Here is a 25,247-nt window from a genome sequence, read left to right as displayed (position 1 = left end):
AGTCCAACTGCTCAGTGGTATTAGAGGAGAGGAATTAAGAATCTCTGGCAACACTCTCCAGGTTAGGAATTTAATAACATGGAGTCAAGAGGCACTCTAAAGAACAAGTCTCCTACATAAAGTTATTTCAAGAAGCTAAAAAGGCAGACACTCCTGTGAAGTTCTTAAGCTGGTCCCTCCTCTCCCTAAGCAGAAAGAACTGTGGGCAATTGCTGCCCTCTACAAGTTGTTTTGCACATAGCATATTTTCCACACACATGTAGCTGAAGTGATACTATTATCTCACCTTGATCCCGTAACCCATCATTACCAAAGCACACACAGTGCAGGCGCCTCCTTGCTGTGTGCCTCCACCTGTTTGAAATTAAAAGGCACCCTTCCCAACAGCTGGGGTGCACACAACAAAGTGCTCCCAATCCTTCTGAGCAGGCAAAGAGCCGGGCTGCCAACGAACACAGAGCAACCAGCTGGCAGCAAAGCAGACCATGATCTATAAAAAGTTCCTTGTAGGTGTAGCATGTTTATGCCTCCGAAACATCCTGTGAGCATAAACAGAGAAATGAAATTCATTTTTCTCAAAGGTAAATAGCAAGCAATGTTAAATATTTTCTAAGTGGGTGCCAACATTTTTTTTTCCCAACGTCACAAATCACCAGAGCTCCCGTTCTGCCTTTGGTGAGAGCTGGGATCTCCGGAAGCCAAACCATACCTAACGTTAAAGGGATTGCAACCTAACTCCCAGTACATTAATTTCCTCGCATGTTTTGTAACGAGCAACTTTGCCTGTAAGGAACAGCTTTGCCAGAGTATTACAACTATTTCAAAAACATTGTAAAAGTCTTCTGAGCAATAACAGTGGCTTATCTGAAAAGTGAGAATTGCTTTCAGAACTTTTTTTCTGCACGAGTACATAGAACAACAGTGTTAGTAACCAAAAATGAGTGTGCCTACCTAGACGTTATGATGCTTCACCCACTGGCTCTAAATTGTTGTTTAACCTGTAAGCTCTCAGGGACATCCAAAGCCATTATTACATTTTGTACAGGCTGATAGGGCCTTAACCTGCTTTGGCCTGTAACTACTGCAAGTTTCTAGCTTTCATTCATTAGCATATAATGCTACAGCAGCAATTATATCCCAAACAATTATATTCCATCCTCTTTTAAAATTGGGATTTAAAGGAATTCCAAGGAAACTTTCCCACTGACCTCAGACTGGCAATTTAACTCGATGTGGCAGTGCTCCTTTAACTATGCTCTGTAAGTCAATTTGCATCCGCGTGTTTTGCACGTATAATGTATTTCTCTAAATCAACAGAGCAAAAGAAAGTACATTTTGCATGAACAACAAAAGAAGTCAGTGAATACTCAGTAGTGAAACAAAAAAAAAAATGGAAAAAAAGGAAGAAAACAAAAACCTCCAAGCTATGAAAAGGTCAAATACACCAGAGGTGTGCTTCGTCGATATCAGAATTCGCTTTGCAGCAAACCACGGCATATTGTGTAGGGCAGTCACACACCTCTGGCTCCCTGCTCCTGGCCCTGTAAAACTGAAATCCGCACAGCAATTGCCTTCCACAGCCTGATGGAATTATTGTCCAGCACTGGAAATCCACAGCAACACGTTCAGGAACTCCCAAACAAACGGAAGCATTATCACACCATTAGGGTTACTGCCTGCACAGGAGGTCACAAAGCTGATAGTCTCTCTCTCTCTCCTGCTGACAGTGGTAAATTATCCTGACTAATGTTTCGCTGGGGGCTATAAGTTAGTTGCCTACTGACTCTGGCTGTCTGGAAATCCCCTCTGGATAGATTTACTTTTAGAGAATTATTCAGTGTAGGCCACCACTCTGAGCAAACCCATCGTGGCAGACAGAAAATTTGTACAGTAAACAGGTATAAATCTTGTGTTAAATAATAAAGGGTGGGAAAATGGAAGGCAGAAGTGTGATAAGGATTGTCCCTCCAGAACACTCCTGTCCCTCAGATCATCTCTGAAAACAAAAATCTTTCCGAAAAAAATAAAAAATTACTTTTTCTACAGATCTAGACAAGGATCTGTAAAGTTTAAAATAAAGCATAAGGGCTACACTGTATCCCTAGTGGAGGAGTGTGTTCCAGAAATCCAGGTATGAGTTTTGCAGTGAAAATACTTTTCATTTCAAGGAATCTCAGGCAGAAGAAAATATTTTTTTAAAAGAATTAATCCTTGACTTGTTTTCTGTAGGGTTTGATAGGGCAGGAAGATAGCATCTATCATAAGAAGAAGAGCAATATGAATTCACAATGTTCTCAATGATTTGTTCATCAAAAATGGATTCTGAATCCCCTTATTAGTTCTCTCATACCTTGTGGCACAGTTCTGCAACCTTTCCTCATTCCCACTCATCATTTTGTTCACATGGCTAAAGACAACAGCATTGTTAGTGTTAGGCTCCTTCAACTTGTGCTTACACCAGTCAGAGCTTAAAGTAGTCAGACTTAAAATCTCGATTGTAAAGCTCCTTCCTCAGAACTCGAAACAAAATTCTCTTTAACCATAGTCTACTGAAGAGGAAGCTTAACAGAACAGATAAAGGTTAAAAGGAGGCGATGAAACAGAGGAACTGACCATTCTACTGTCATTGCATGCACCAAACCCAGGCAGCTGAGAAAGTACATGAGGAAACTTCATCCCTGTCCAGTTTCAATGTCAAAAGTTTTCTCCACCACAAACACACATCACAATTTTTACTGGTTTACTTCCAAGGAAACAGAGAAACGGAACACAGAAACTGCAGAGGAACTAAATTTGCCTGTAACCAAGCCACAGCATCACGGCTTCAATTTGGGATCGCAGTTGATGGGTCAGGGAACCAGATACAAATACCAAAAGTGTTCACTATGGGCAAGAGACTACATTAACTATCACGAAGCTGTGCCTACATATAAGCTATGGCTATAGCAATGTCAAGTCCCCTTTCTGCTCTTCTTTTTATCTCTCCCCATTATTCCTTGACCACCAGAAAAGTAGTCAAAAAGAGAAAAAGGGTGAACTAAAGGAGCAGCTGAGTGAAGTATGCCGCAATCACTTAAAAAAGCATACTACAAATGCAAGGCTAGAGCCTCTTCCAAAGACATGCAAGGGGCAGAATGCAACCCCTGAAATAGCAATGACCTCATTTACCAGGCCAAAAGCCCAGGTCTCTGGGCTCCACAGCTTTATTCACACTTACGCCACCAACTTGCTGGGTGAACCTGGCTAACAGTTAACCAGAACATCTCAAATAGCTTTTCTAAAGCATGGAAACAACACGGACACATTCCCTAAATATGGTAACTAAGGGCTATAGTATATAGCCTGTGATGTTTGCACAAAAGGTGCTATTAAAAGTATTTTGGCCATTACCATGAGCCTTAAAAATTTGAAAATCAGCTTAACAAAGGGTTGGAAAAAGCCATGAGGGCTCCAGCACATACCAACAAATTCTACACTAATTGCTGTAGAGACAGCAGTAATTCTTGTTACCTTGTACCTTTTGACTGCCTGTAAAAAAAGGGAATAAAATGTCCACATTTCAGTGCTAACTGCTATCATCTGCAATAAGAAACAGAAAGAAACAGCACATGCTGAAAATAAAAGTTAAATAATTCTACAAAAGAGAATACCCCGCTCTTTACAACATGATCCAGGGATTTTGTAACTCAGTAAAAAAGCAAGAGAGTGATTTACATTTGCAACCAGTATTTTTATATTTAATAGTACTTCTTCCAGCACCAGCAGGGGAAGGAGTATGTTTTGTGGCAGAAAAAAAAAAATAGCAGCATGTGGGAAGACCTCACTTATGAGCTCCGTTCCCTTAGGTTTTTCTCACAGCCCAGGCTTGTGTTAGGGTCTTTCAGATGCACTGCCTTCGTAGCTGTAATTCAGACTGCAGTAGATTGGGCAAAAACCAAAGGCCAACAGCAAACATATTCAAGCTATTGAAAGCACCTCAAAAGCAGCACAGTAGGTCTAACGAGCTACAAGACCTTGCTAGGGAGAGTCAAAACAAGCTAAAAAGAAGCAGAAAAGACTAAGTAATCACCCTAAAGAGAAGAGAGAGAAATGAGATGAAAGAAACAAAGATTCGAGAAGAAAAGGGGATTTCCTAATGTTTTAACCTCACAGAAAGGGGCTTTGTCCCATATTACATCTTTTACACATCCCAGGACTTTGCTGTGAGTAGCTGCAAAAAGACAAACCGATTCCAGTGCCACAAGTGCTCAGAGGATTATCGGAGGTGGCCGCACATACAAAAGCTGGGGAGAGCAGAAAGGGATGCAGCACCGCTCACTGATAAGCTGCACTCAAGGAGAAGCTGATCCTGCACTGACGATGACAAACGTGGCTGTAAACAGCAGCGGAGCGAGATGCTGACACTCTGCTAACACAAGGTTACACTTCCCACTACGGAGCTACACGGCAAATTTTAATGGGCCAAGACCGACAGCTAGGGAAATGAGTGTCCGCTCTCTGCTGCAAAAATTATTGCTGCTCCCATCCCCCTCCAACCCATTCTCCACTGTCAGTGCGGTAACACAATGACCTCTCATTAGGGAGTATTTTTCAGTTGGGACAGTTTATTGTAAGGACACGGGATAACTCAAGGGATTAATGGCACGGACGTGGAGCCCCTTATCTCCATTTTGGTAGTTTGGAACAGCACACACCACGAGGGAGCTGCAAGAAGAGCTGTTAGGAGTGTGACAGGAATCTGTAGGGCCCTATTCTGGAGGCCTCAGCAGGGCAAGAAACCACAGCGAGGTATGGTCTGAGCACACAAAACGCAGGACACAAGAGGACGTGTCGGATCGCACCTGGTTACGTGATCTTGGAGAACACCGAAGTCTTCTTGCAAACAACCAGAAGTCATTGCTTCTCCTGGATTCCCCCTGCGAGCTGCATGCTTTGGGGGCACAGAGCACACAGAAGAGCGTGCCCAAGCACAGAGCAGAAGGTACTCAGCACCGTGCAGGATACAGTACCCATTGCAATCACAAATGCGATACAAAACCAGCTTGAGCCTACCACGATATGTGCTGACACAGCATAAGATGCTTTAATTTCCTTGCTTTCTCACACTTGGGCATAACACCACCACCATGTTCAACGCACATCCCAACCCTACAAAGCCCCAAGTACCGCCAGCCACCAATTAAGCCAAAAAAGGCAAAAGGGGTACAGAACAGAACTTGGTCCTGAGACTCCTTTCCCCTCCTCCTGAAACCCTATATTCCTCCTCAACTGCTTAACACCAGATCTGAAGTCAGCGACGACCTGCCTGAGCGCATGGCCCTTCCACATGGAGCCACTTGCTGGACTCGTGCCATAGTTTGTTCTGGCGTTTCCGTAAACATTTTTTATGACATGGCGCCATGTGCCTACAAGTCCTCTTCGTGGACCCAGATCTGCTGCCTGCGTTAGAAGGCGGCGTGCATGATCCTGGCTACAGAGAAGCCACAGCAGTGTGGTGGGAAGGTCATCTGGCTCACAGAACTGAACCGCTCCTTTAATAAGGCTTCTACAGATACTCAGCTGGAAACAATAATGGCTCCTAAGCAAACGTGACAGGGTCTGTGAGAGCTTAAATATAAAAGACAAATAATGAAAAAATAAGGAGAAAGACTCCACCTTTCAAAAGGCCCTAATTAGTTCACATGCAAGACTCACCATTGTGAGAGGAAAGTTTACTTTGGAGTTCTTTACATTTATAAATATTTGTACATGTCTACAAATATATATCTACACAGAAAGATACACAGCTGCTATGTGCTTCCTCTAAGCAATTCTTCAGTTGCATATACAGTAAGAAATTAACTAAATCCAAGGTAATGCCGGAATCTGCCTTGAGAAGGAGAACTCACAGTTGACTAACACAGGCTGTGATGATCTGCTGCCAGCTATGAGCTTCCTAAGTGGGAGCACCAAAACCAAAACCAAAACCAAATCCATCACAAAGCTGGTGTGCTACCATTGTCAGTAACAGCTTCAGGTAAATTCACACATAGACGTCTATGCAATTAAGAGATCACACGGCGTTACTAGGCTACTAGGATTTTCACTGCAGAGCTTAACAGAATTCATGAGCAGCCCTCTCATTAAATGCTTTTTACTGACCCTTCCCAGTTCATAGTCTTTACTCACATCTCCCTCCCTTAAAAATCATCTCCTGGGTTCTCCAGATAAGAGTTACAAGGTAAAAATATGTTGATGTAACTGGTGCCATGCCATTATGGAAAGTACTTGTCTTCTCACTGCAAACAGCTTGTATTCACCATCACCACAAACTGAAATCCAGAGAACGAGGGGACAATATGTTTAGGACAATAAGAAGGGCTAACATTTTTGGCAACGTTTTGACTGAGTTATAGAGAGCTGAAGAAGGGAAAAAAAAGAAAAAGAAGGTTGTAAAATAAATTAATGCGGCTCAGGAGACTGGTGGCTCACTTCCCAGGCTGCGTCACCATCAAAAAAAATTCTCTTAGTTATCCTCATACAAAAAAAATCCCAGAGCTCTTTCCAAAACAGTTCTAGAGTCAAAACATTGGATCACATGCACTGCCAGCTGCAAGACACTTCTAAGCTAACTGAGTGTATCTGAAAATAAAGACAACTTGAGTGAGGTCTCTGCGCAGAAGTTATTAGACAACAGCCCTAGGAATCTCAGTTCAAATTATGGCGCACAGGTCCTTCTTCAGACTCTTTACTAAATAAGCACTAATCAAGAGCGTGCACTGCACACATTTAGGACAGATGGTCCCTGCTCAAGGACACCTCAGAGGCCTGGGTGCCCCATGTCTGACCTGCTGGAAAGGCAGGAGCTACAGGTCAGAATTCAGAGCCCAGCAGCACGGCGACATCAGGCAGCTTACGCCTTGTTCACAAAACCAACTCCTCAGAAAAGCAAAACAATGCCTGCAAAACGATGCAGCAAATACAAGTCATGTATATTATATTATTAGCAAGAAATTATTTACTGCTTCTAGAAGAACTCACCAGTGGCTCCCGAGATGCTGCAGTTTCAGTCGCAGGGCAGGAGCCAGTCTGTAAAACAAAAAGAAGAGTGAGGTTACATTGCCACCTGATGGACGCGAGTAGAAACGCTCGTCTGTAAAGGCTACGCATTTGGGAAGACACTTGTTTCTGCTATCTGTAGCAGTTCTGTAATGCGCTGAAGACAAAAATCCCTGGATCACAGAGATAATTAGTCCCAGCAGTCCCCATTTAAACCAACAGAACTCAGAGAATGGGCAGAACTTGCACTAGGGAGCCAGCAGCTAAGAGCCAGAGGCCACTGATAGATGTCACAACAGAAACGTTCACCCTAACTCAGCCTCTGTAACAGTGCAGTGAATGAGCACACCGTTAAACTTGGACTCCCTCTGCTAAACTCCTGGTTGCAACACTTGCCACACTGCAGGGCACAGACAGGACATTCTCATCACACCTGAAATGAGGATAATAGCTTGTTTGTCTCTAGGAAACCTGATCAGCACCTGATGTCTGCAAAGAACTTTGAGATACTAAAAGGCAGAAAGATACTATAACAGAAGCAGATGCAAAGGTACCTTGCTCTAATTCCAGGGTTCTTTTTCTCCTCTATAGAGGGACTAAACCTAACTTGACGCTGAGCATCTCCCATTTCCATGATCCAGGAACGCACCCTTTGTTTTCTGCACTATTCCAGATTTCAAAGCAATTACGATTTAGCTACAGCTCCCAGCACCTCAGCAACACCAGTGCCATCCTTGCTTCCCACACAGAGGTAAAAGACGTAGTTTTAGGGCAAATGCTGAACACTTCCTCTTGCACACTAGCAAGGGGTGATACACAGTAGGAAAGTGAAGAAATCTGATTTAGGCAGGACAGCCAGTCAAAGGTGGGCCTAGACTTAAAATTCAGGAGCTTCCACTCTCCTGGTGTAACGTTTTAGCTGCGTCCCATGTTTTGTGGAATTATTCCCTGGGCTTTTCTGCAGTGCTGAAAAAAAGCAAAGTTTGATCCCTGTATACCTAAAATACATCGTCTCTTCCAAGGTACAGGCACTTAAGTTTTATCATAAACTAACCTTACCTTGGTCAATCATCTACTTTCTAATGGGATTCACATGATGTTAAGATGGTCTAACCTATATTGCCTTCACTGTGTTTTTATCTTAGTAGAGCTGACACATACAGGCTACCTCAATGGTAAAAAATGCAATTTTACTGGTAAAGATGACATGTTTTAGGCTCGCTTACAGAAGAGATCCTATTCATGGAGTACAATGAAAGCTAAAACTTTTCAGCGATACCATAAAAGTCCTTAAGTGACTTTTTGTCCTCCAATTGCATTCATCACTTTTATGCAACACACCACACCTCCAAAGCAGCTCAAGATTTTTTTCCCCCATCTACAAAATACTCAAAAAATATAGATAGAAGTATGTATTGCCACAAGAGGGTGCCAGTAACCCAAATATAATGCAGCTCAGCTGCTTCCAGATACATACGCATCATTCCCAGGGCCCAGCTAGATGTCACAGCCACGCAGCGATTCTCTCGAGAGGCCCTTATCTTCATTTTTGTGAGTCCACTCTACATCTCCTAAAATTTCAGCCACTATCAATTCATTTAATATAACCACTGCAAATATCAGCTTATCAGCTTCAACGCCATACTGGAAGTCCCACGGCCTGCTGTAGGGGAGGCAGTGTTGTGTGATAGCAAGAAAAGGGCACTTCTCTCTTCAGGCTTGTCACTGGCTTCCTATTTTTATATGCACGGTGCATCTGCTTTCAAATCTTTTATAGCTGGATGAAAAAAAATAACGAATAGTCTCAAGCTCGCTCCACCGCTCCAAAAATGTGGAAAACATATGAGAATCAAAACTAGAATATGGCTTGCAGGATTTATTAGTAAGTTAGTTGAGCCTCTTTAGGTTGTGGATAAACTTCGGTACACATGCTCTACTTTGTTTCTTTAGTCATTTCCCAGGACTAACACAGGTATCTTCCTACGGCGAATACTCCAAAACATTTGTGCCTGATTAACAGCACACTGAAGTTAAGGAAAAGATTCTCATCAGATTCAGTTAGTACAGGGTCAGAGCTGCTGAGACAAGGCAGCCAAAGTGTAGCACAGACAAAATTCCTGTTAAATACTTCAAAAAACTACTGAGAGCTGATAACTACTATTTCCATGGAATTACTCCATCAAGATACCCGTGTGAAGTGTTATGCATATTTTGCTATCTGTAGCATGTTTCAAGGAAAATTCAAAGCATTTTAACTACTTAAGCTGACTTCGCAAAGAATTGTGAGGAGCAAACAGCGAAGTCGCAAAGCCACAAAGAAAGAAACCATTTCCCTGCACTGCCCACCACAGAATTCACATCCTCAGAAAGTTCCCAGAGCCTCCAATGCACAAGAGCTTGTATGTTCTGCCCCAAGGAGCTGCCGTAGTGTTTATGGACTGTCACACACAATATTTAGCCAACCTGGGACACTGCCCAAAGACCGTCTGGAATGAAGGCAGGTTACTGTAAGAAAACGTGTATTATGTGGATGGGTAAGAGTCTTGATACTTAAGACACGTACTCAGAAACTCTGATGCGTGTGTAAGCAGCCCGTTGACATAGTTGATTAGTCGGATAACTTATGGCACAACACTTTAAATGGGATCTGCATTTTCCTTCCAGCAAGACTTCCAAGCACAGCACATACTGTAACAGCGAAGGAAGCTTCTTGTAAGGCAGGAGTCAGCAGCCCTCTGGAACATGGTGGCTCTGACACAAGTCAGGGAAGAATCCATCCATTCCATGTGCAAGCTGTTCATTAGCCTGTATTTAACGAAACAATGGATATCCAGTCCAGAGACCTAATATCCTATATCACAAACCATCTTTTAAGATGAACACAGTAGAGAATCCTGAGGCTAAACACTTGAGCAAGAGGGAAGGAAAAAATTCCCTATATATTGGCTAACAATGCAACCTGAGAAGTCTCTGGAGCAAGAAATCAGGCATCTTTCAACATCTTTGTTGATAATCTTTAATTATCTCCTTACACGAAGGCAAAATGCAGCTAGATGGCAGACTCAGCCCAAGATGTGCATAATGAAGCTTTAGAAAGAAAAGATTTGGGCCTTTGTATTCCTCTTGCTTCCCCACTAAATGACAAGTAAGAGCATCAACAAGTATAGAAGGTGTTAGAACACCAACGCATTCTGTTCACGTTGTCACCTCTCCTTTCTGTCTCTCACGTGACATTTACATGCAGTCTGTCTACAGCAAAGAGAGCCTTGCAATGTTATGAAACAAACAGAACAATTCCACACAAGGAATCCACTCTTCCCTGCCTCAACGGCTGCACTACCGTTTTGGTACCGAGTCCAATTCAAGCCATTGACTGTAACAACTTGAGGCCTTTAATGACTCACACCAACTCGCCACACACTGACTTCCAGGCTACAGGATTCCTCCTTCTGCGCATAATTATACGGATAATTAAGTATCATTTTGTGTCCCAAACTAAACAGCTTTGAAAATTTAGACATGGTTATCTAAACCAAGTGCTAAATAACGTAAAAAAAAAAAAAAAAAAAAAAAACTTTCTCTAACACTGGGATTCAAAGTTACATGCAATACCGAGGAACTGGGTTGCTGGCTGGCTGAGCCAACAAAACTCTCCAAATATACTGTCAAGGTACTCAGTACCAAAGAAATATTGATAGCCAAGAAAAATCAGTAACTGGTTACTCTGTTCACAGGCCATACTCTCCTCTTGCTCTTCCCTTACTTTTATTATTAGGAAGAGTCATAGGGAGATGGGCTCTCTTCTTTTGTTTCTTTTTAGCAAAGACGTTGTTAAAAGACCTACGGAACACGATTTCTAACCAAAATGAATTATTTTTAAATCTCTGGTAGAAATGTTTATTGCCTTTGGAATATAATTCTATGTCAATGATCTCATTTGAGCTACAACACCACCCCCCACAACGCTTGAAGCAATATATTAATTCATGGGAATGAGAAAATGAAACTAAGTAAAACAGACAGTAAGCCAAAAGATATGTGACACTCCCTTTGCAGCATCTAAACTAATGAGATTTGTAACAGAAAATGACAGGAGCCAAAGATAAACATGTTGAGCAAATCACTGCTACTACTCATAGCCTTATGTTGAATGCTTGATAATAAATAAACAAGTATCTTCAGTGGTGGAAAGTAAATATTTCCTTTAAGTTCTTTAAACATTTAGAGTGCAATAAGGACAACTTTTTGCATACCAGTGTCAAAATTGCAGTGGCCGCTTAAGAGTAGCAGCATTTACATTCTGATAGACTAATAAAAGACACTGTCATTATTCTGTTTTATTCCAAAATTGTGCCCTTAGTAATTCATCTCCTGGGCAATATACCCTTTACTTGCAGATTACACCCCTTTTTTCCACCCAAACTTGCAAGATTCTCTCAAATCCTACCCAAGTTGACAGAATTTGAGAGTACTGAACAGTTCTCACCACAGATCTGGAGCAGCCTTGGTGAGTTGTGTCTCACACAAGCACACAACGTGGGGAAGGAAGAATTCAACAGAGAATCAAGGCTGCTCCTGGCATGTGGGAAGGGGCGCCGACAGGCATGGCCACCCTTTAGCCAAACGTGGCTGTTTCCTCCCGCACCTGAAGCAAGGCAAATGTGCGCCTTAATCCAGCTCTGCCGCTAACTAAGTCCTGACAGGCCAGGAGCCAAACGGGGCACAAATAATTGGCTCTTGCCTGAGAATCCAGTGGTTTTGCATACAATGTGACACATTCCAGCAAGGATGCGGTTAATTGACCATTTCCTCCTATGGTGGCTTCAGATTGTCTCCCTCCTCAGAGCTGCCAGACACAAATGTCTCTGTGGTGAAAAGTTCCTTTCCAGCAGCCTGTATCCAAAATGCAAACAAGCCTTGAGGTAAAGCAACACTAAAGAACTATAAAACAAAAACGCAAAGGGTGCAATGGGAGGATACTGTATCCAAACTCATGAGAACCCGAAAGTTTCTCAGCAGTCACATTTGCCCATTAACCAGGTTTCTTTATCTAAACTTGCAGCCAGCTGCCTCATGGACTGCCCAGTGGCTCACAGATCTGTCTTGGGTTGTTTCAGGTTTCCTCCTGCTGAAGGCATTCGCTCCAAGCACGAGGAATGGATTGCAGTGCCTGCACCTCAAGCTGCTGTTGATGAAAGCACATAGCCAAAGCAAAACTGCCCAGCAAGCCTACCGCCAGTTTGGCAAGAGGGCCTTTCACAACCTGGGAGATTTGTACTGATTAGTCAGAGCACATGCTTTATGTAATGTATTGCTATCGCAGTTTAGTTCAACATTGGTTCCTACAAACTCAACCAGTCCCAAATAAAAGTATCAGCAGAGAGGTGCGTAGCGTTTGAGTCAAATCAGGATAGATTTGAGCGATTGCACAAGAAAGCGTAGCAGACTTCGCTCTGTTTTCCTTCCTCCTGCTGAACAGCCAGACCTTTCATCTCCCGCCTGCTGCAGAACAAGGCCCTGCTGCAGCCACCTTGGGGGTGATTTTACAGATTTCCACGGGTGCCACACATTCAGGAGTCTGTCAGGGATACTGGTGGGATGGGGAAGGTGCCGGGTCACTAAACTGGGGTCAGCTGAGTTTGCAGCGGACCCGAAGTTACACTGGGCCATCAGCAAGCCAGCACAGCTGGTTGGAAACCCATGCTCCCATTTCCCTCTGATTCCCCCTTCACTTCAGGTCCTAATTTATAGAATCATGATATTCTCAGTGTGTTTCTTGAGCACGCACCCATGCCAGCGAACCCACATCTCCTTCACCCTCCACACTCAGTTTGTGACACGGTTTGCGCTGCATCTGTCACTGCACTGCCCTTTTATGCAGGGATCTTGGAGACTCAAAGATCTTCTGAACCTGGAGGTGTCTTCTGGCCTTTTTATGACTCTGTGACCTTCCCCTCTCGCCGTTTCAAGGCAGAACCACAACCATTTCACCCAACTAGCGCTGCCCACCTCCAACCCAGCTGCCCCCCGAGCTGCCTGCTTTCCCTGCCCGTGTTTTGGGGGGATTTTGGTGGTTTTTTTTCCCCCCTTTTCCCTATCCAGACGTCGTTCCCCACACAGCCCGGGGGGGGGGGGGGTCGGCGCCTCCTCAGCAGCGACCGTTGGGGGGGGAGGGCGTCGGGGTCGCGTGAAGGGGGGGCGAGGGGGAGGCGAGGCCCGGGGCCCTGCCCACGATCGTTCCCCGGCGGCAGCGCCTAGGCCCCGGCCCCGGCCCGCCCCCGGGCGGCGGAGCGCAGCGGGCAGAGAGCGCCGGCCCCGCGTACCTGGCTGGGCTGCTCCGCTTGCTCCGAGGAGGCCATCTTGCCAGGCCCGGCTAATCCATCCCCGCCCAGCCGGCGGCACAGCCCGCCCCGCCGCCAGGCGGAACTACACGTCCCGGCGTGCTCAGGGACCGTGAGGGAGGGGAGCCCGGCGATGGCGGCGCGGCCGAAGCGCTGCCTGGTGCGGCGGGGCGGCGGGCGAAGGCAGCACGGCCTGGCCGCCTCCTGCCTGCGGGAGCTGCGCCAGAAGGGTGAGGGGGCAGCGCCGGGGCCGCTCCTCAGGTGGCGGGGACACCTCCAGGGCGCTGCCCGGCCCGGCGGTGAGGTAACAGGGCTGCGCGTCCCCGTGGTTGTCACGCAAAATGTTTTCTTTTTGGGGTTTTCTTTCTTCTCTCCCTCAGCCAGCGGCGTTCTGGCCATCGATAAAGCCGCGGAGCCCATCACCATCGTGCTGGCGGAGGACGGCACCATCGTGGACGATGAGGATTACTTCAGGTGCCTGCCGCCCAACACCAAGTTCGTGGCGCTGGCTAAGGACGAGAAGTGGGGCGGGAGGAGCCCAGGTACCGGGGGCACGGGGCGGGGGTGTGGGGTGCGCTCCCCGAGCTGCAAGTGCTCCTAATATTAGTCCAGGAACGGGACCAGCAATTGGTTTAAACTGGAACATAGGAGGTTCTACTTAAATATGAGACAAAACTTTTTTATGGTGAGGGTGACAGAGCACTGGAACAGGCTGCCTGGGGGGGTGTGGAGTCTCCTTCTCTAGAGACTTTCAAAACCCGCCTGGATGCATTCCTGTGTGACCTGATCTAGGTGTTCCTGCTCCCGTAGGGGGATTGGACAGGGGGATTAGATGATCTTTCAAGGTCCCTTCCCATCCCTAACATGCTGTGATTCTGAGAAGTGGGAGTAACAGACCTCACTCTGCCGTTTTGACGCCGATCAAAATACCCTAAACAGTGTCACACAGCTTCCACCACAAAGTCATGACTCTTTCGTCTGTATTGGTTACTTGTGTTTCCATCTTTTCGCGGATGACCCGTGTCAGATGGCGGAACAACCTGGCTCTCAGATGTGGATGAAGTGGACGGTGCTGCAGAGAAGTGGAAGCAGCTGGCCAGGCAGCTGAAGGATGACCTGTCTAATATCATCCTGATGTCTGAAGAAGACCTCCAGGTAGACAGGGGAAGACTAATTGTTGTTCATGGCATTGCCCCGCATCCGTTTATTGCAGTAGATGGCACAGAACAGAATAAGCACATGAGATCTCAAAGTTTAATTCAGCTGTTGGTTTTTTGGCTGTGGTGCTAGAGTGAAATTTCTCCTTGGGGAATACTTGTTTCACTGGCAGTGTATGTGTTTGAGGAGGGTGCTCTTCATCACTGATTGTCCTTCACAGCATGTCTAATTCTGGCTGTGGGAGAGTGAAAGAGCAAGTTTGGGCCAAATGGCAACGGAGGTGGGCTCTTTTCATAGAAAATAGACACCTGTGTAAAGCCTCAGAAGGGAGGGTTGAGCAGCATGCCAAATTTGTCTTCTCCAAGGGAGGGTGAAGAGCTGCTGACAGCTTACAGAGCTTGTTGCTTCAAGTATTTGAGTGCCTAACACCCTGTGTGTGGTGAGGCATGGTGATAACAGCCTCCTGGTGCTTTCCTGCAACGTGCAGCTTCCCAAGTGCCAGCCTGTTGGATTTCTTTTGTGTGTTCCCATGCACACTTAAGAATTAGTGCTTTGATTGCTAGAAATTGTTAGGATGTCTGTTAAAAATTCTCAGTTCTACACCTCCCTGAAGACCTTTTGGCTGCTGGTAAAGAATGTGGGTTGGTGGAGTACCTCTACAGCCTCTCAGATCCAGGCTGACTTGCTGTGACACGAAAACCTTGTGAAACTTGCTAGGTTTCATGAAGGTGGAGGCTCTGTCATTCAGGAAGCTTGCTGTTTGTACTGCAGTTGGTGTAATGGAATAAGTTAACAGGAGCACTCTTATTTTTTTCAAGGTGCTTATTGATGTACCGCATTCAGACCTGGCAGAGGAACTTGCCCAAAGTCAAACCAAGATCCAAGCATTGCAGAACACCCTGCAGCAGGTGCTGGACAGACGAGAAGAAGAACGCCAGTCAAAGCAGCTCCTGGAACTCTACCTAGAGGCCTTGAAAAACGAAGGCAGTATCTTAAGCAAAGTAGCAGGTAGGCAGCATTACGATGCTAAAGAATGAGATTTTCAGAGAAGCCTGAAATAGTTGAATAGAACAAATAAGGGGGAGGGAAAGAGTGGAGTGAGCCACTTGTTTAGCAGCTATTAATGTGGCTGATGTATTAAGCTGATGTAGTGTAAGAATTCTCTGAATGGGAGAGATTAGGAGTCCTTTCACTGCTTTGTCACATTTCTCACAACGCCTGAAATAAACATAAATAAACACGCATAAATCATGTAGTAATCCTTAACAGAAGAGATTTCCTAAGTTAGAGGCTGCATCTAGATAAAACGTATACCTTACTAATCTCAAAAACAACAGTGCAGTCTGAGTTACTTTTTCTGTCCTGTGTCTGTCACGGGTTGTAATGATTTTGCTGCCACTTTTCAGAGTCTGAGACTGTGCCAGGAAAGGAGATGGATGTGGTTGACACAGGTACCAGCAGTACTGGCACTTCAGCCAAAACAGCACTCAGCGACCACCTCCTTGCTGTTCTGAAAGGGAAACCTGCCCCAGAGCTCTGCTTGGACAGTCAAGATCTAGAGGTGGGTGAGGATCATATAACTGTACTCTGGCAAATCTTTCCTCTCTGGAGAAAGGGGTGATGGGGGAAGCTGTCCCTGCCTCTGGAGGCTCTACTGTCAGTATGTCTCAGTCTCAAAGTGCCGAAATTTAGCCCATTTCTCTTCTTCAGTAACATTACCTCCTGCTTCGCTGTTATATGCAGCTGATACTCCTCCAAGTACTCTAGGACATACTCTGAAAAGCCACAGAAAAAACTGTGGTTTTGATCTCTGCCAAATCTTGATAGCATAGACAGGCAGTGCTTCAGCTGTATTACCAGCAAGTCTTTTGGGTGCAGATACATCTAGCTGTATTTGTGTGCATCCCAAGGCAAAATAAAAACCTCCTTATTTTGGAAAATAGTGTAAATAAACCCATAGCTTTGAAAGGAAAGTCTAGGTAAACTAACCATTAGGAAGTGTTCTGATACTATGAATCTTAGTTTCTACAGAAGTGAAAAGCAACTGCTTTAACTGCTTTCTGTTTGCTTGAACATCTGAATATAGTTTCAAATTCTAAGTACCGGTAGAAAGAAAAATACACTAACCTATGAGATGAAATATGTAAGCTAGGAGCATCTTCAATACCAAACTGGCATTATTAAGTAGGTGTCTAATTACTCCTGTTCTTAGTGCGGGCAGAGGGGGCTGTGGTGTTAGAGCATCAGTGGAGAAGACTGTTACAAATCTGTCTCATTACAGCTGGTTGTGAAAGAAGACACACAAGCCCTTGCTGCAGCTCTAAGCTGGGACAAGCAGAAAGCTGAAGCTCTACAGCAAGCCTGCGATCAGGAGCTCTCCAAGCGCCTACAGCAAGTGCAGACTTTGCATTCCCTGAGGAGCACATCAAAGGGCAAGAAAACGCTACCTTGGGGAGACTGGCTTAGTTCAAAACGTAAAAAATAAGACTGTTCTGCCTCAAGTGCCAAGGGAATGCAAGTGGGGTGTGCAGTTGGTGTTTTTTTTCAAATTGCAATCAATGTAAACATGATACGTCCTGGCAGCCATAGTTTGCTGGTCATACCATGGTCTGGCTGTAGACAACTAAAATCTGGACATTGTCCTGAGGCTTAAACTCCTGTGATGACTCAAATCATGTGTAACCAAAGGGATTTAGACTTTTTGCAGAATACTAGAACAGTGGAATTACTAAACACAGCATGTAAGAGTTCAGCTTTGAATAGCTGGTTAGGAGCCAGAAATTTCCATCTGATGATGCTGGATTTAGCTTCTGGAGCCTCAGACAGTTTGATTACCTTATCTTGCCACCATTTTCAGTGTAAAGGATGAAATTTATCTACCTCGTGGACATTAACAAATAGGAAGAAGGCATTCTGAGAATTGCTCATTGAACACGGCGTGCTTTTTCTTTGGAGGGGTTTGTTGTGATTTGGCCTATTAAAGTTGTCATGTGATCTTTCCAGCTGCTGTCTGGCCTTAAGCTCCAGCCTGGCATCTAGGAACTTGAACTTCTCTCTAATTTCACCAGTTAAAGTAAAAGCAAAACCTCTTAATTTCTGTGGCTTTTTTTCTCTGCAAGGAACTCCTGCCTCGAGTGCAGTGTAAGCACTAATTTGTAAAATAGCAAAAGTGGAAATGCTTGTTTTGAAAGGCTGTGGGACAGAAGACGTGTATTTGGCCTGTCTGTATTCCTAGTCTAATCATTGGTATGGTATCATAACACCTCAGTATTAACCTGCTTATTTTTAAATAGGTTAAAGTCTTCTTCTAACGTCATTAAAACCTTTTTACTATACTGTTGGACTAGTTTTGACATTCCTGCTGGTGGCTATGATTAAAGAACGTGCCAATATGTACACTATTACTTTAAGGATAGAGGAAGAACTTAAATAGAAAAGTATTCCACATTTAACCTGTCTGAAGATGATATTTAGGTATAGGTGTGAACATGGTGCCAGGTGAGAGTTTTGGTGTAATCTTTTCTTCTCCTGTGAGAATGTAAAATGTATACAAAAGTAGCTGAAAGGTGAGCTGAAACTTCGGGGAAAGTTTTTGTAGGTATAAATACTTCCTAGTATCATGCAAAATTCACTGATTTAACATAACCCTAAACCTTTAACATAACCTTAAGTGGCACAGGATGCTATCTGGTGAGTATTGCTACAGCAGGCACTGCATATAGATACTTAAGCTGAATTAACCGCACTCAAAGTTAGGCTTCCAGTGTAACTAAAATATTCTTATCAGTTTAGTACGTCTGTGCAGGTAAGCAAAAAATACTTCAAGTAACTTCTGAAGATGCTACCCCCTGAGATCTGGCTGGAATTAGGGGGTAAGCTTGCGGTCAACTTTTTGGACAATCTGTTTCGCTTGGGCAAGCGATTACTTCTTACAGTATATGCTTCTGGCTTGTAACATCATAGGCCACGGCAGGTAAAAGGGGTTCCTGCTGCTTTAAATAGCTACTTATTGCAAGCTTTTTATATTCGAGGCTTTCTGAAAGAGCATGTATGGCTGTCCATTAACAATTTTTGAAGCATGCTGTATTGCACTCAAAGTTAATTATACTGGCTGCCCATTGAAACTGAGTGCACTGAGCAGATTAGCTGTCAGCAGGCTTTTTCTGTCAGCTTATGTCTCTGCCTGTGATTACCACTCTTCCCCTTTTAAACCCTTTTTTCAGTCTTGCTCAAAGCTTCAGTGCTTTGCTTTTTTCAAGCTCAGCAATGGAAATCCTACTGCTCATGCTGTACAAGAGGAAAGGGGTTTTACCTATCGCTTTTCCATATTCCTGAAATAACAGCGTAATTACTTCAATCCTACGTGTATTACAAACATTTTAACTACTTCAGGAAAACACTGAGATGGGAGTCACAGAGACCATGCTGATACTTCTCGTAGAGTGCAGCGATGGTCCTTCCAATCTAGCCTTAAGAAAAAAGAGGGCTTTCATTTCTGCTTTTTTTTGTTACCAAGGTTAAAGCTCTTCAGATGCCTGTAAATTACTAAATGCTGCAGTTCTTACACTACAGAATTCAAATTATCAACTAGATGTAGCACAGTGTAATCTTAACTGTTACTCTTAATTGTTCTGTTCTACTAACAACAACAAAAAAACCATTGTCATAAGCTGATGGGAGCTGCAGTTAAACTCTATCCTAAAGCTGAGCTGGAGTAATCTTGAGTATAATCTACAAAGAGCACATACGTAGTACTTAGCTCTCTTTAAAACTCTATTATAGTCAACATCCTTCAAATGTCTCCGTGACAAATGAGAAGCGATTAGCTAATAGGCTAACAGACTCCAGTGCTATATCTCATCCTCTAATTTCTATGAAAAATCCTTTTATAATAGTCAAGTTTATGTACTGCTTCTTGGATCTCTTTCAATAGTGCAATCAATCAAACAAAGCTGAAAACTCCTAAAACATCTCCATTAACGGGATTTTTAAACCTAACAGTTCAATTATCCTTATAAATTGATTTTTTTTTTAGGGTAGACTTTATTATAGATCTTTAGATCATTATATTCTGAAAGTCAGCTCAGAGCTAGAATTTCCTGTTAGTGATAACAAAGAGCATCTGCCAGATCTCGTGTGTCCACAGCAAACAATCACAAAGCTTTCCAGTAAATAATCTCTAGCTTTCAGCCAGCACCTTCTGCATTCTATGGTGTAATATGTGTATGTGTTCGGACAGGAAGTGACAGATTTCAGGCAAGGACTACAGAACTGTCTCCTTTAGAGACAGAACAGTGGGTAAGAGCAAAAACAATACTGGGTTATTCTTTGCTTATCTTGCATGTGCAAGTCAGGAGAAAAAAAATGCTCTGTAATTTAATCTGAAATTACTTCTATGTTTTGTAGACATTAAAATTGATTCATTTAAGCTGCACAGATTCTTTAACTTTGCAAGAATTAGCATTTCCTTGATCTTGTAATATTTAAGAAGTTTTAACTTTAGAACAGGTTGACTGTGCTGCACATGATTCACAAGTATGGATATTTTATAGGTGTTCAGGAGGGAGGGATGCAGCACATAAGGTCTAAAACATTGCCAGAAGATCTGGGAAAAGCTAGGGTGGCTGCCATTTATCTCCTATCATGGTAAAATTTTTGAGTATCAAAGTCTTGACTTGGTCTTCATCATTTATACATCCAACTAGATGAACGTACCTTGTAACTGATTCCTTCCTCAGAGAGGGATTTGCCATGAACGAGCAGCAAAGCTATACCTAGAAGTTTTCCAGGGCTATTAGAACTGTCCTGTTATCCTGTAATTTTTTTACCCTGGTGTAGTATTTAAGGGCTGAGTCCTACTGAAATTAGAACCTGATAGTTTCAAACATGTTTTTGGGGAACTGCCCTAAGCTGCCTCCTTCAGGATGGAACAACTGGCTTCAAGGAAGTATTTGTCTCATGGGTCAAGAGCTGAGCAAGGGAAAACCAGCATTCAAGTCTTTTTGTCTCTTACTGCACATTTTAGACTATCCTAGGCAAGCATCCTCTTGCTCGATAAACTTTCTCATACCATAGTTTTTTAAGCAGCCTTCTCCTCCTTTTATTTCACTATATCTAGTACCTTATGTCTTAAGGCTGGACTAGATGATCTTTGAGGTCTTTTCCAACCTGAATGATTCTAGGATTCTTAAAATCTGCTTCTATGGAATTAACATACGGTAAGTCTGCATCAGGCCAGCAGAGGGCAATGGTGATATATTTCTGAACACCACTGGGGGGGGCGTATTCCATAAAATTCAGAAGTGTCATGCAACCAATTGACATTGCATACCAACAATATCACAGTAGAAAAATTACACAAAATATGCTTTAATTGTCGAGAGAACAAGCGATATGCCTAATAAAAAGAAAATAAAATACCTAAAAAAACAGAAGTGGAAATGAGGAAGAGATCAATTAGTAGAAAAACTAAGTTGTTGCATGGAGAGAGTTGCACATACTGAGGCCTTATGCTCAGTGGGAATGCTTTGCTTTAAACTCTTTCAGTAAAGGATTTTCTTTTAAATAACAGTAAGATAGTGTTTAGTGAGCAATTAAGGCATTTTGCCTGTATACATCGCTGAATTCTGGACAGCCCTTTCAGTTTTGGAACAAAAAATACAACTAATCATGTTCACCTAAAAAAAGTAAAGACTTGTTACTGTTGCTAACCTGCAAGGGCAATCGCTGGTACGCTAACTTTGGTCTTCTAGGACAGTATGAGAAAATGACCAGAGAAGTTACTTGAAAGGTAAATCATGCCATGTTGGAATCTTCACTTTCAGACACTGGTGCTTCTTGTTCCTCAGAAGTTCTCCTTCCCTTAGCTGCACTGGACTTCTTTTTCTTCTTCTCCTTTTGCTCCATGTTATTTGATGTGAGCTCTTCACTCTTCTGTGTGATATACTGTAGCTGAGAACAATAAACTAATCAGTAATCTAACGAAGAACTTTGTTCATGTATCTTAAGATAAACTAAATGGGCAAACTCTTATTACAACAAAATAAGAAAGCCACCCCTAAAAAACTGACATGTATCAATCAGTTTTAATTCTTGCACAAAGCCCCCAGTCTCAGCTGGATATCCTCAGATACTGCAGTGGCGTAGCAAAACTAGGATTTACAGATCTACCTTGCATCCATCACTAGAACTAAGACAGCAACATTAGCAGTTACTTGGAGTTTGCTGAGACATAATCAGAGTATTGAAACATTGTAAGATTCCTCTGCACCCGCTAGACATGATGCACAATAGTTAAGAACACAAAATTCAGCTCCAGCATTTATTATGCCTTCTCACAGTAGGTTCATGTTGCATATTTCAAATCACACAGACAGAAGGGGACAAAACACAAAAAATTAAAATTAGCATTCAAAGTATTCGTCAAATGAGGTGTATTCATTTGCACAGACATTCTATTTTTGAAAAGAAGCATCTGTTTATACTGTAGAACCTTGAAAAAACCTTGACAAGCAAAGGTAAGCCTCCTGGATTCTACGGCATACTGAACATAATTTTGGCAGTTACCAATTATTAGATACTGACAAGAGCATCCTCCTTGTGAAGATACTGTCTTCTTCTTCATGTAAGCATTCACACGTATGCCTTAAAACAAGTCAATTTAAGTCCACCAAAGTTTATATAGGTTGGCACATAAGAGAATACAATAATGTGAATAATCCCTAAATTAATGCTAGGAGACTCAGCAAATCGACATGGATGCAAGCTGTTCCTGACCTTAGGCTAAAAAAAAGGAATACAACATCAGCAAAAAAAAAAAAGTGTTTCTTTGTTGTATTTTCATACTTGAAACCTCAGCAGCTCTGATGCAACCAGAACATTGTTGCTTGAACTGCAGTCAGATCTGTGTTCCCACAGTGAAGCGTAGCATCATGAAGAAAAAAAAAATTAAATCATTGAATCATGCCTATCCATCATCTATACATCATTTAAATTGCTTACGCAACAGTCGCTTCATCATTTATACACTCCATTCAGATGCTCTTTGGAATTAATCAATTGGTTTAAGAAGAGTGTTGTGAGACAGAAAATACAGTGAATCTCACCAAAGAATTGCTCCTTCTAGCCAAAAGCTTCACATCTTCTGAATTGACTGTGCTTCGTTTTGCATGCCTGCATATAATTAAAAACACCCCTTGATGTGTTTGCCAGCACCAGTTGTAAAAGGTCATAGAGCATGTAATACAGACTGAACTAATGCAGCTTAATAGGGACCCAGTAACCAACAATGACAATCTTTTCCAACTACAACATAGAAAAGCCTTTTTTCAAGTGTGCATGTGTACATCTAAATATTCACACTTATGTGTAGAAACAGTAGAATTTAGCAAAGAGAATATCAGGCACTGCTGCTTGCTCTTACTTCCCAGTAGGCTACTGAGTTGGTTTTGACTCAGAGCACCAAACACTGATTCGTTAAAACATTCCCTTACCACCTTGGAGCAACTAGATGAACCACAGGCATGGTAGCAAGCATCTGTCACTCCCAAACCATCCAGCACTGCTACACATCAATGAATTTGACAATTTTCTGTGGCCATTAGTCTTAACAATCACTTGCACCACATAAATTGGCTTCCAAGATGAGGAAGAAGCTGTAGCAGCATCCTAACTTCACAGCCACTACTTAATCAGTCAACAGAGCCCTTTAAAACTTGAATTACAAGACACATTTTAAAGATTGTGCAGTTATTTGAGCTGCTTTTGCAGTGATCAAGTGTCCTACTACCTACCTGGCAAACATTTCGAGGTCTCTTGCAAAGTTTTCTGGAGAAAAAACAGACACCATGGATTTTAAAATGCTGTCTCTGATTAGGAAGAGATACGTAATACAGAAAAAACAAAGGTGCAGCTGCAAATTGTCAATGTAAGTTATAAGAAGTAATCATAACTTGTTCTTGTGTGTCACTGTTGCAGGTGGCCCATAAAAATATTTCGCTTACATTTAAATGCTTTTTTGTAGGTCTGAAAAACAGAATTACAACTTCTTGCACTTCTAAAATCGTGACGCAAGAAGCGATACATCCGTGACACCTAGTTTAACGGCTATTTCTTTTAAAGCACCCGATCTCCAGCCAGTGCCGTTGGCCAGGTAATTAGGACACAAACGTGGTACCACACTGCCTGAAGGTGATCTCCGCGATGGCCGCGACGGCCTGCTTGCTGAACTGCACGCCCTTGTCTTCAGCGACGTCCTGGCACAGGCAGCCGGCCGTGTAGTGAACCGCAGCCCGCAGCCTCTGAAAAGGTCAGACTGACAGGTCAGTTCCCGACAGACCGACAGCCGATCTCTCGCGGAAATTACAAATTCTGTCACAAGAAAGCGGCCGTGCAGTCACACAGCCCCCAGCCCGCCGCGACACCCCCTCTGCCCCTCAGTGCCCACACGCTCCCGCCCCGGCTCCATCTTGTCCCGGCGGGGCCCCCTCCGGCCGCGCTGGGGTCGGTCCTGTTTCCAGAGGAGGGGGCAGCGGGGGAAAGCGGCGGTGGAGGAGGAGGAGGAGGAGGAGGAGGAGGAGGAGGAGGAGGAGGAGGAGGCGGCGGCGGCAGCCCAGGCCTCACCGTACCTGGGTGAGCAGCACCCGCTGCTCGCCGCCCGCCTCCTCCATGGCCGGCCCGGGCGCGGTTTCCCGCCCAGCGCGGAGGCGGGGCCGCGCCGCCGCCATGTCGAGCCCCTCCCGGCCGCTGAGGGGAGCCCCAGCCCCAGCCGCCCCTCGTCCCTCTGCTGTAACGCCCTGACACAGCTGTTGCTACTGTTCACCACAGAAAGTTATAATACCAAGGATCTACACCGCACACGTTAGGGCAAACTACTAAAATGTTCACGATGTTTCAATTATGGCTACTGCCTGCAGTGTCACCCAGGTGTTCCATGGTATCCCTTCACTTTACAACACAATCTGCAAAGAGTTGCTTTAAATTGAAGCCTATCTTTTGTTAATCATACTGATATTCCACTGGTAACTGCTAAGTAGCTGTCTCAATTAATACAGTAAACAGCTCACAGCACAAAATTTAATGCCTGATAGGTTCTGTGAAATAAAGGCACAAGTGCCCAGGTGAAGTTTCAGTAATCTAAAGATGAAGGCTTTGAAGGAAGAGGATATCAAGTAAACAGAGACAATTTTGCATGCTACCACAGGTACTTTTAATTGGAGCAGGGAGGAGGAAGCAAAAAAAAGCAGGGAGGTTTAGTGAAGATGGCAGCTAAGCCATCAGTTTTAAGCTAGGAACATAAAGATAGCATGAACTAGGAACAGCAGCTGGACAGAGAATTGCTTGGTGACAAGAATACCAGTCTTGACACCCTTGATTTGTACTGCATTTTCTCCATGACCCATCCCACCCTACACCCTTGCTCAGAAAGCAAACACAGCTCACTGTGCAGTACTGTGTGCAGGTGAACACCCAGGAATCAATCTTTAAGAACCAAACTACTGCCTGTTACAAATAAACAATCAGAGAAAAAAGCCCTTTACCTCCCTGGAATCTCATGTAGTGTTACTGTGCTCACTGTCTGCCACTCTCCACTTTAGCAATTATTGAAATGCAGGCTTCTCTATCTCGATTCCTATGTGTTTATGCACTATAATACAATAAAAATATTAGCACATTAAAATGTATTCTATGAAACACTGCACAAAAACATTT

General features: G+C 43.7%; 3 protein-coding genes across 4 annotated transcripts in view; 1 reads left to right on the top strand and 2 right to left on the bottom strand.

Annotated features, from left to right (window-relative positions):
• The window catches only part of PEX14 (peroxisomal biogenesis factor 14), a 77,851-nt gene extending 64,314 nt beyond the window's left edge, over positions 1-13,537 (bottom strand). The window contains exons 1-2 of the mRNA XM_035557467.2: positions 13,362-13,537; positions 7,021-7,068 (exon numbers count right to left, since the gene is read on the bottom strand). Of these exons, the coding sequence (XP_035413360.1) occupies positions 7,021-7,068; positions 13,362-13,397 (84 nt within the window). The 5' untranslated portion in view covers positions 13,398-13,537. The remainder of the gene's footprint in view (positions 1-7,020; positions 7,069-13,361) is intronic.
• DFFA (DNA fragmentation factor subunit alpha) lies at positions 13,466-17,873 on the top strand. The gene is made up of 6 exons (XM_035557468.2): positions 13,466-13,609; positions 13,760-13,921; positions 14,407-14,534; positions 15,356-15,545; positions 15,944-16,098; positions 16,819-17,873. Exons 1-6 carry the CDS (start codon positions 13,513-13,515, stop codon positions 17,020-17,022), a joined length of 936 nt encoding a protein of 311 aa, XP_035413361.1. The 5' UTR covers positions 13,466-13,512; the 3' UTR covers positions 17,023-17,873.
• Positions 17,874-20,890: 3,017 nt separating this feature from the next.
• CENPS (centromere protein S) lies at positions 20,891-24,251 on the bottom strand. 2 transcript variants are annotated; one of them, XM_035557470.2, is made up of 5 exons: positions 24,164-24,251; positions 23,713-23,836; positions 23,330-23,363; positions 22,643-22,709; positions 20,891-21,488 (listed from the first exon to the last, which is right to left on the bottom strand). In XM_035557470.2, the coding sequence occupies exons 1-5, from the start codon at positions 24,203-24,205 to the stop codon at positions 21,333-21,335; spliced, it is 423 nt and encodes a 140-aa protein (XP_035413363.1). In that variant the 5' UTR covers positions 24,206-24,251; the 3' UTR covers positions 20,891-21,332. The 2 variants fall into 2 exon arrangements, with proteins under 2 accessions (XP_035413363.1, XP_035413364.1); XM_035557471.2 differs by having other exon boundaries at positions 20,891-21,482.
• Positions 24,252-25,247: the final 996 nt, after the last annotated feature.

The sequence above is a fragment of the Cygnus atratus genome, chromosome 21, assembly GCF_013377495.2.
Source record: "Cygnus atratus isolate AKBS03 ecotype Queensland, Australia chromosome 21, CAtr_DNAZoo_HiC_assembly, whole genome shotgun sequence".
Classification (NCBI taxonomy): Eukaryota; Metazoa; Chordata; class Aves; order Anseriformes; family Anatidae; genus Cygnus; species Cygnus atratus.
This window is presented reverse-complemented; position numbering and strand designations above follow the sequence as displayed.

Coding starts and splice junctions, on each gene's coding strand:
- DFFA (XM_035557468.2), top strand. CDS start 13,513: ATGGCGGCGCGGCCGAAGCGCTGCCTGGTGCGGCGGGGCGGCGGGCGA. Junction 13,922..14,406: donor GTGGGGCGGGAGGAGCCCAG/GTACCGGGGGCA, acceptor GACCCGTGTCAG/ATGGCGGAACAACCTGGCTC. Junction 16,099..16,818: donor TGGACAGTCAAGATCTAGAG/GTGGGTGAGGAT, acceptor GTCTCATTACAG/CTGGTTGTGAAAGAAGACAC.
- CENPS (XM_035557470.2), bottom strand. CDS start 24,205: ATGGAGGAGGCGGGCGGCGAGCAGCGGGTGCTGCTCACCCAG. Junction 22,710..23,329: donor GACCTCGAAATGTTTGCCAG/GTAGGTAGTAGG, acceptor AATTATATGCAG/GCATGCAAAACGAAGCACAG. Junction 21,489..22,642: donor CTAGAAGGAGCAATTCTTTG/GTGAGATTCACT, acceptor TATTGTTCTCAG/CTACAGTATATCACACAGAA.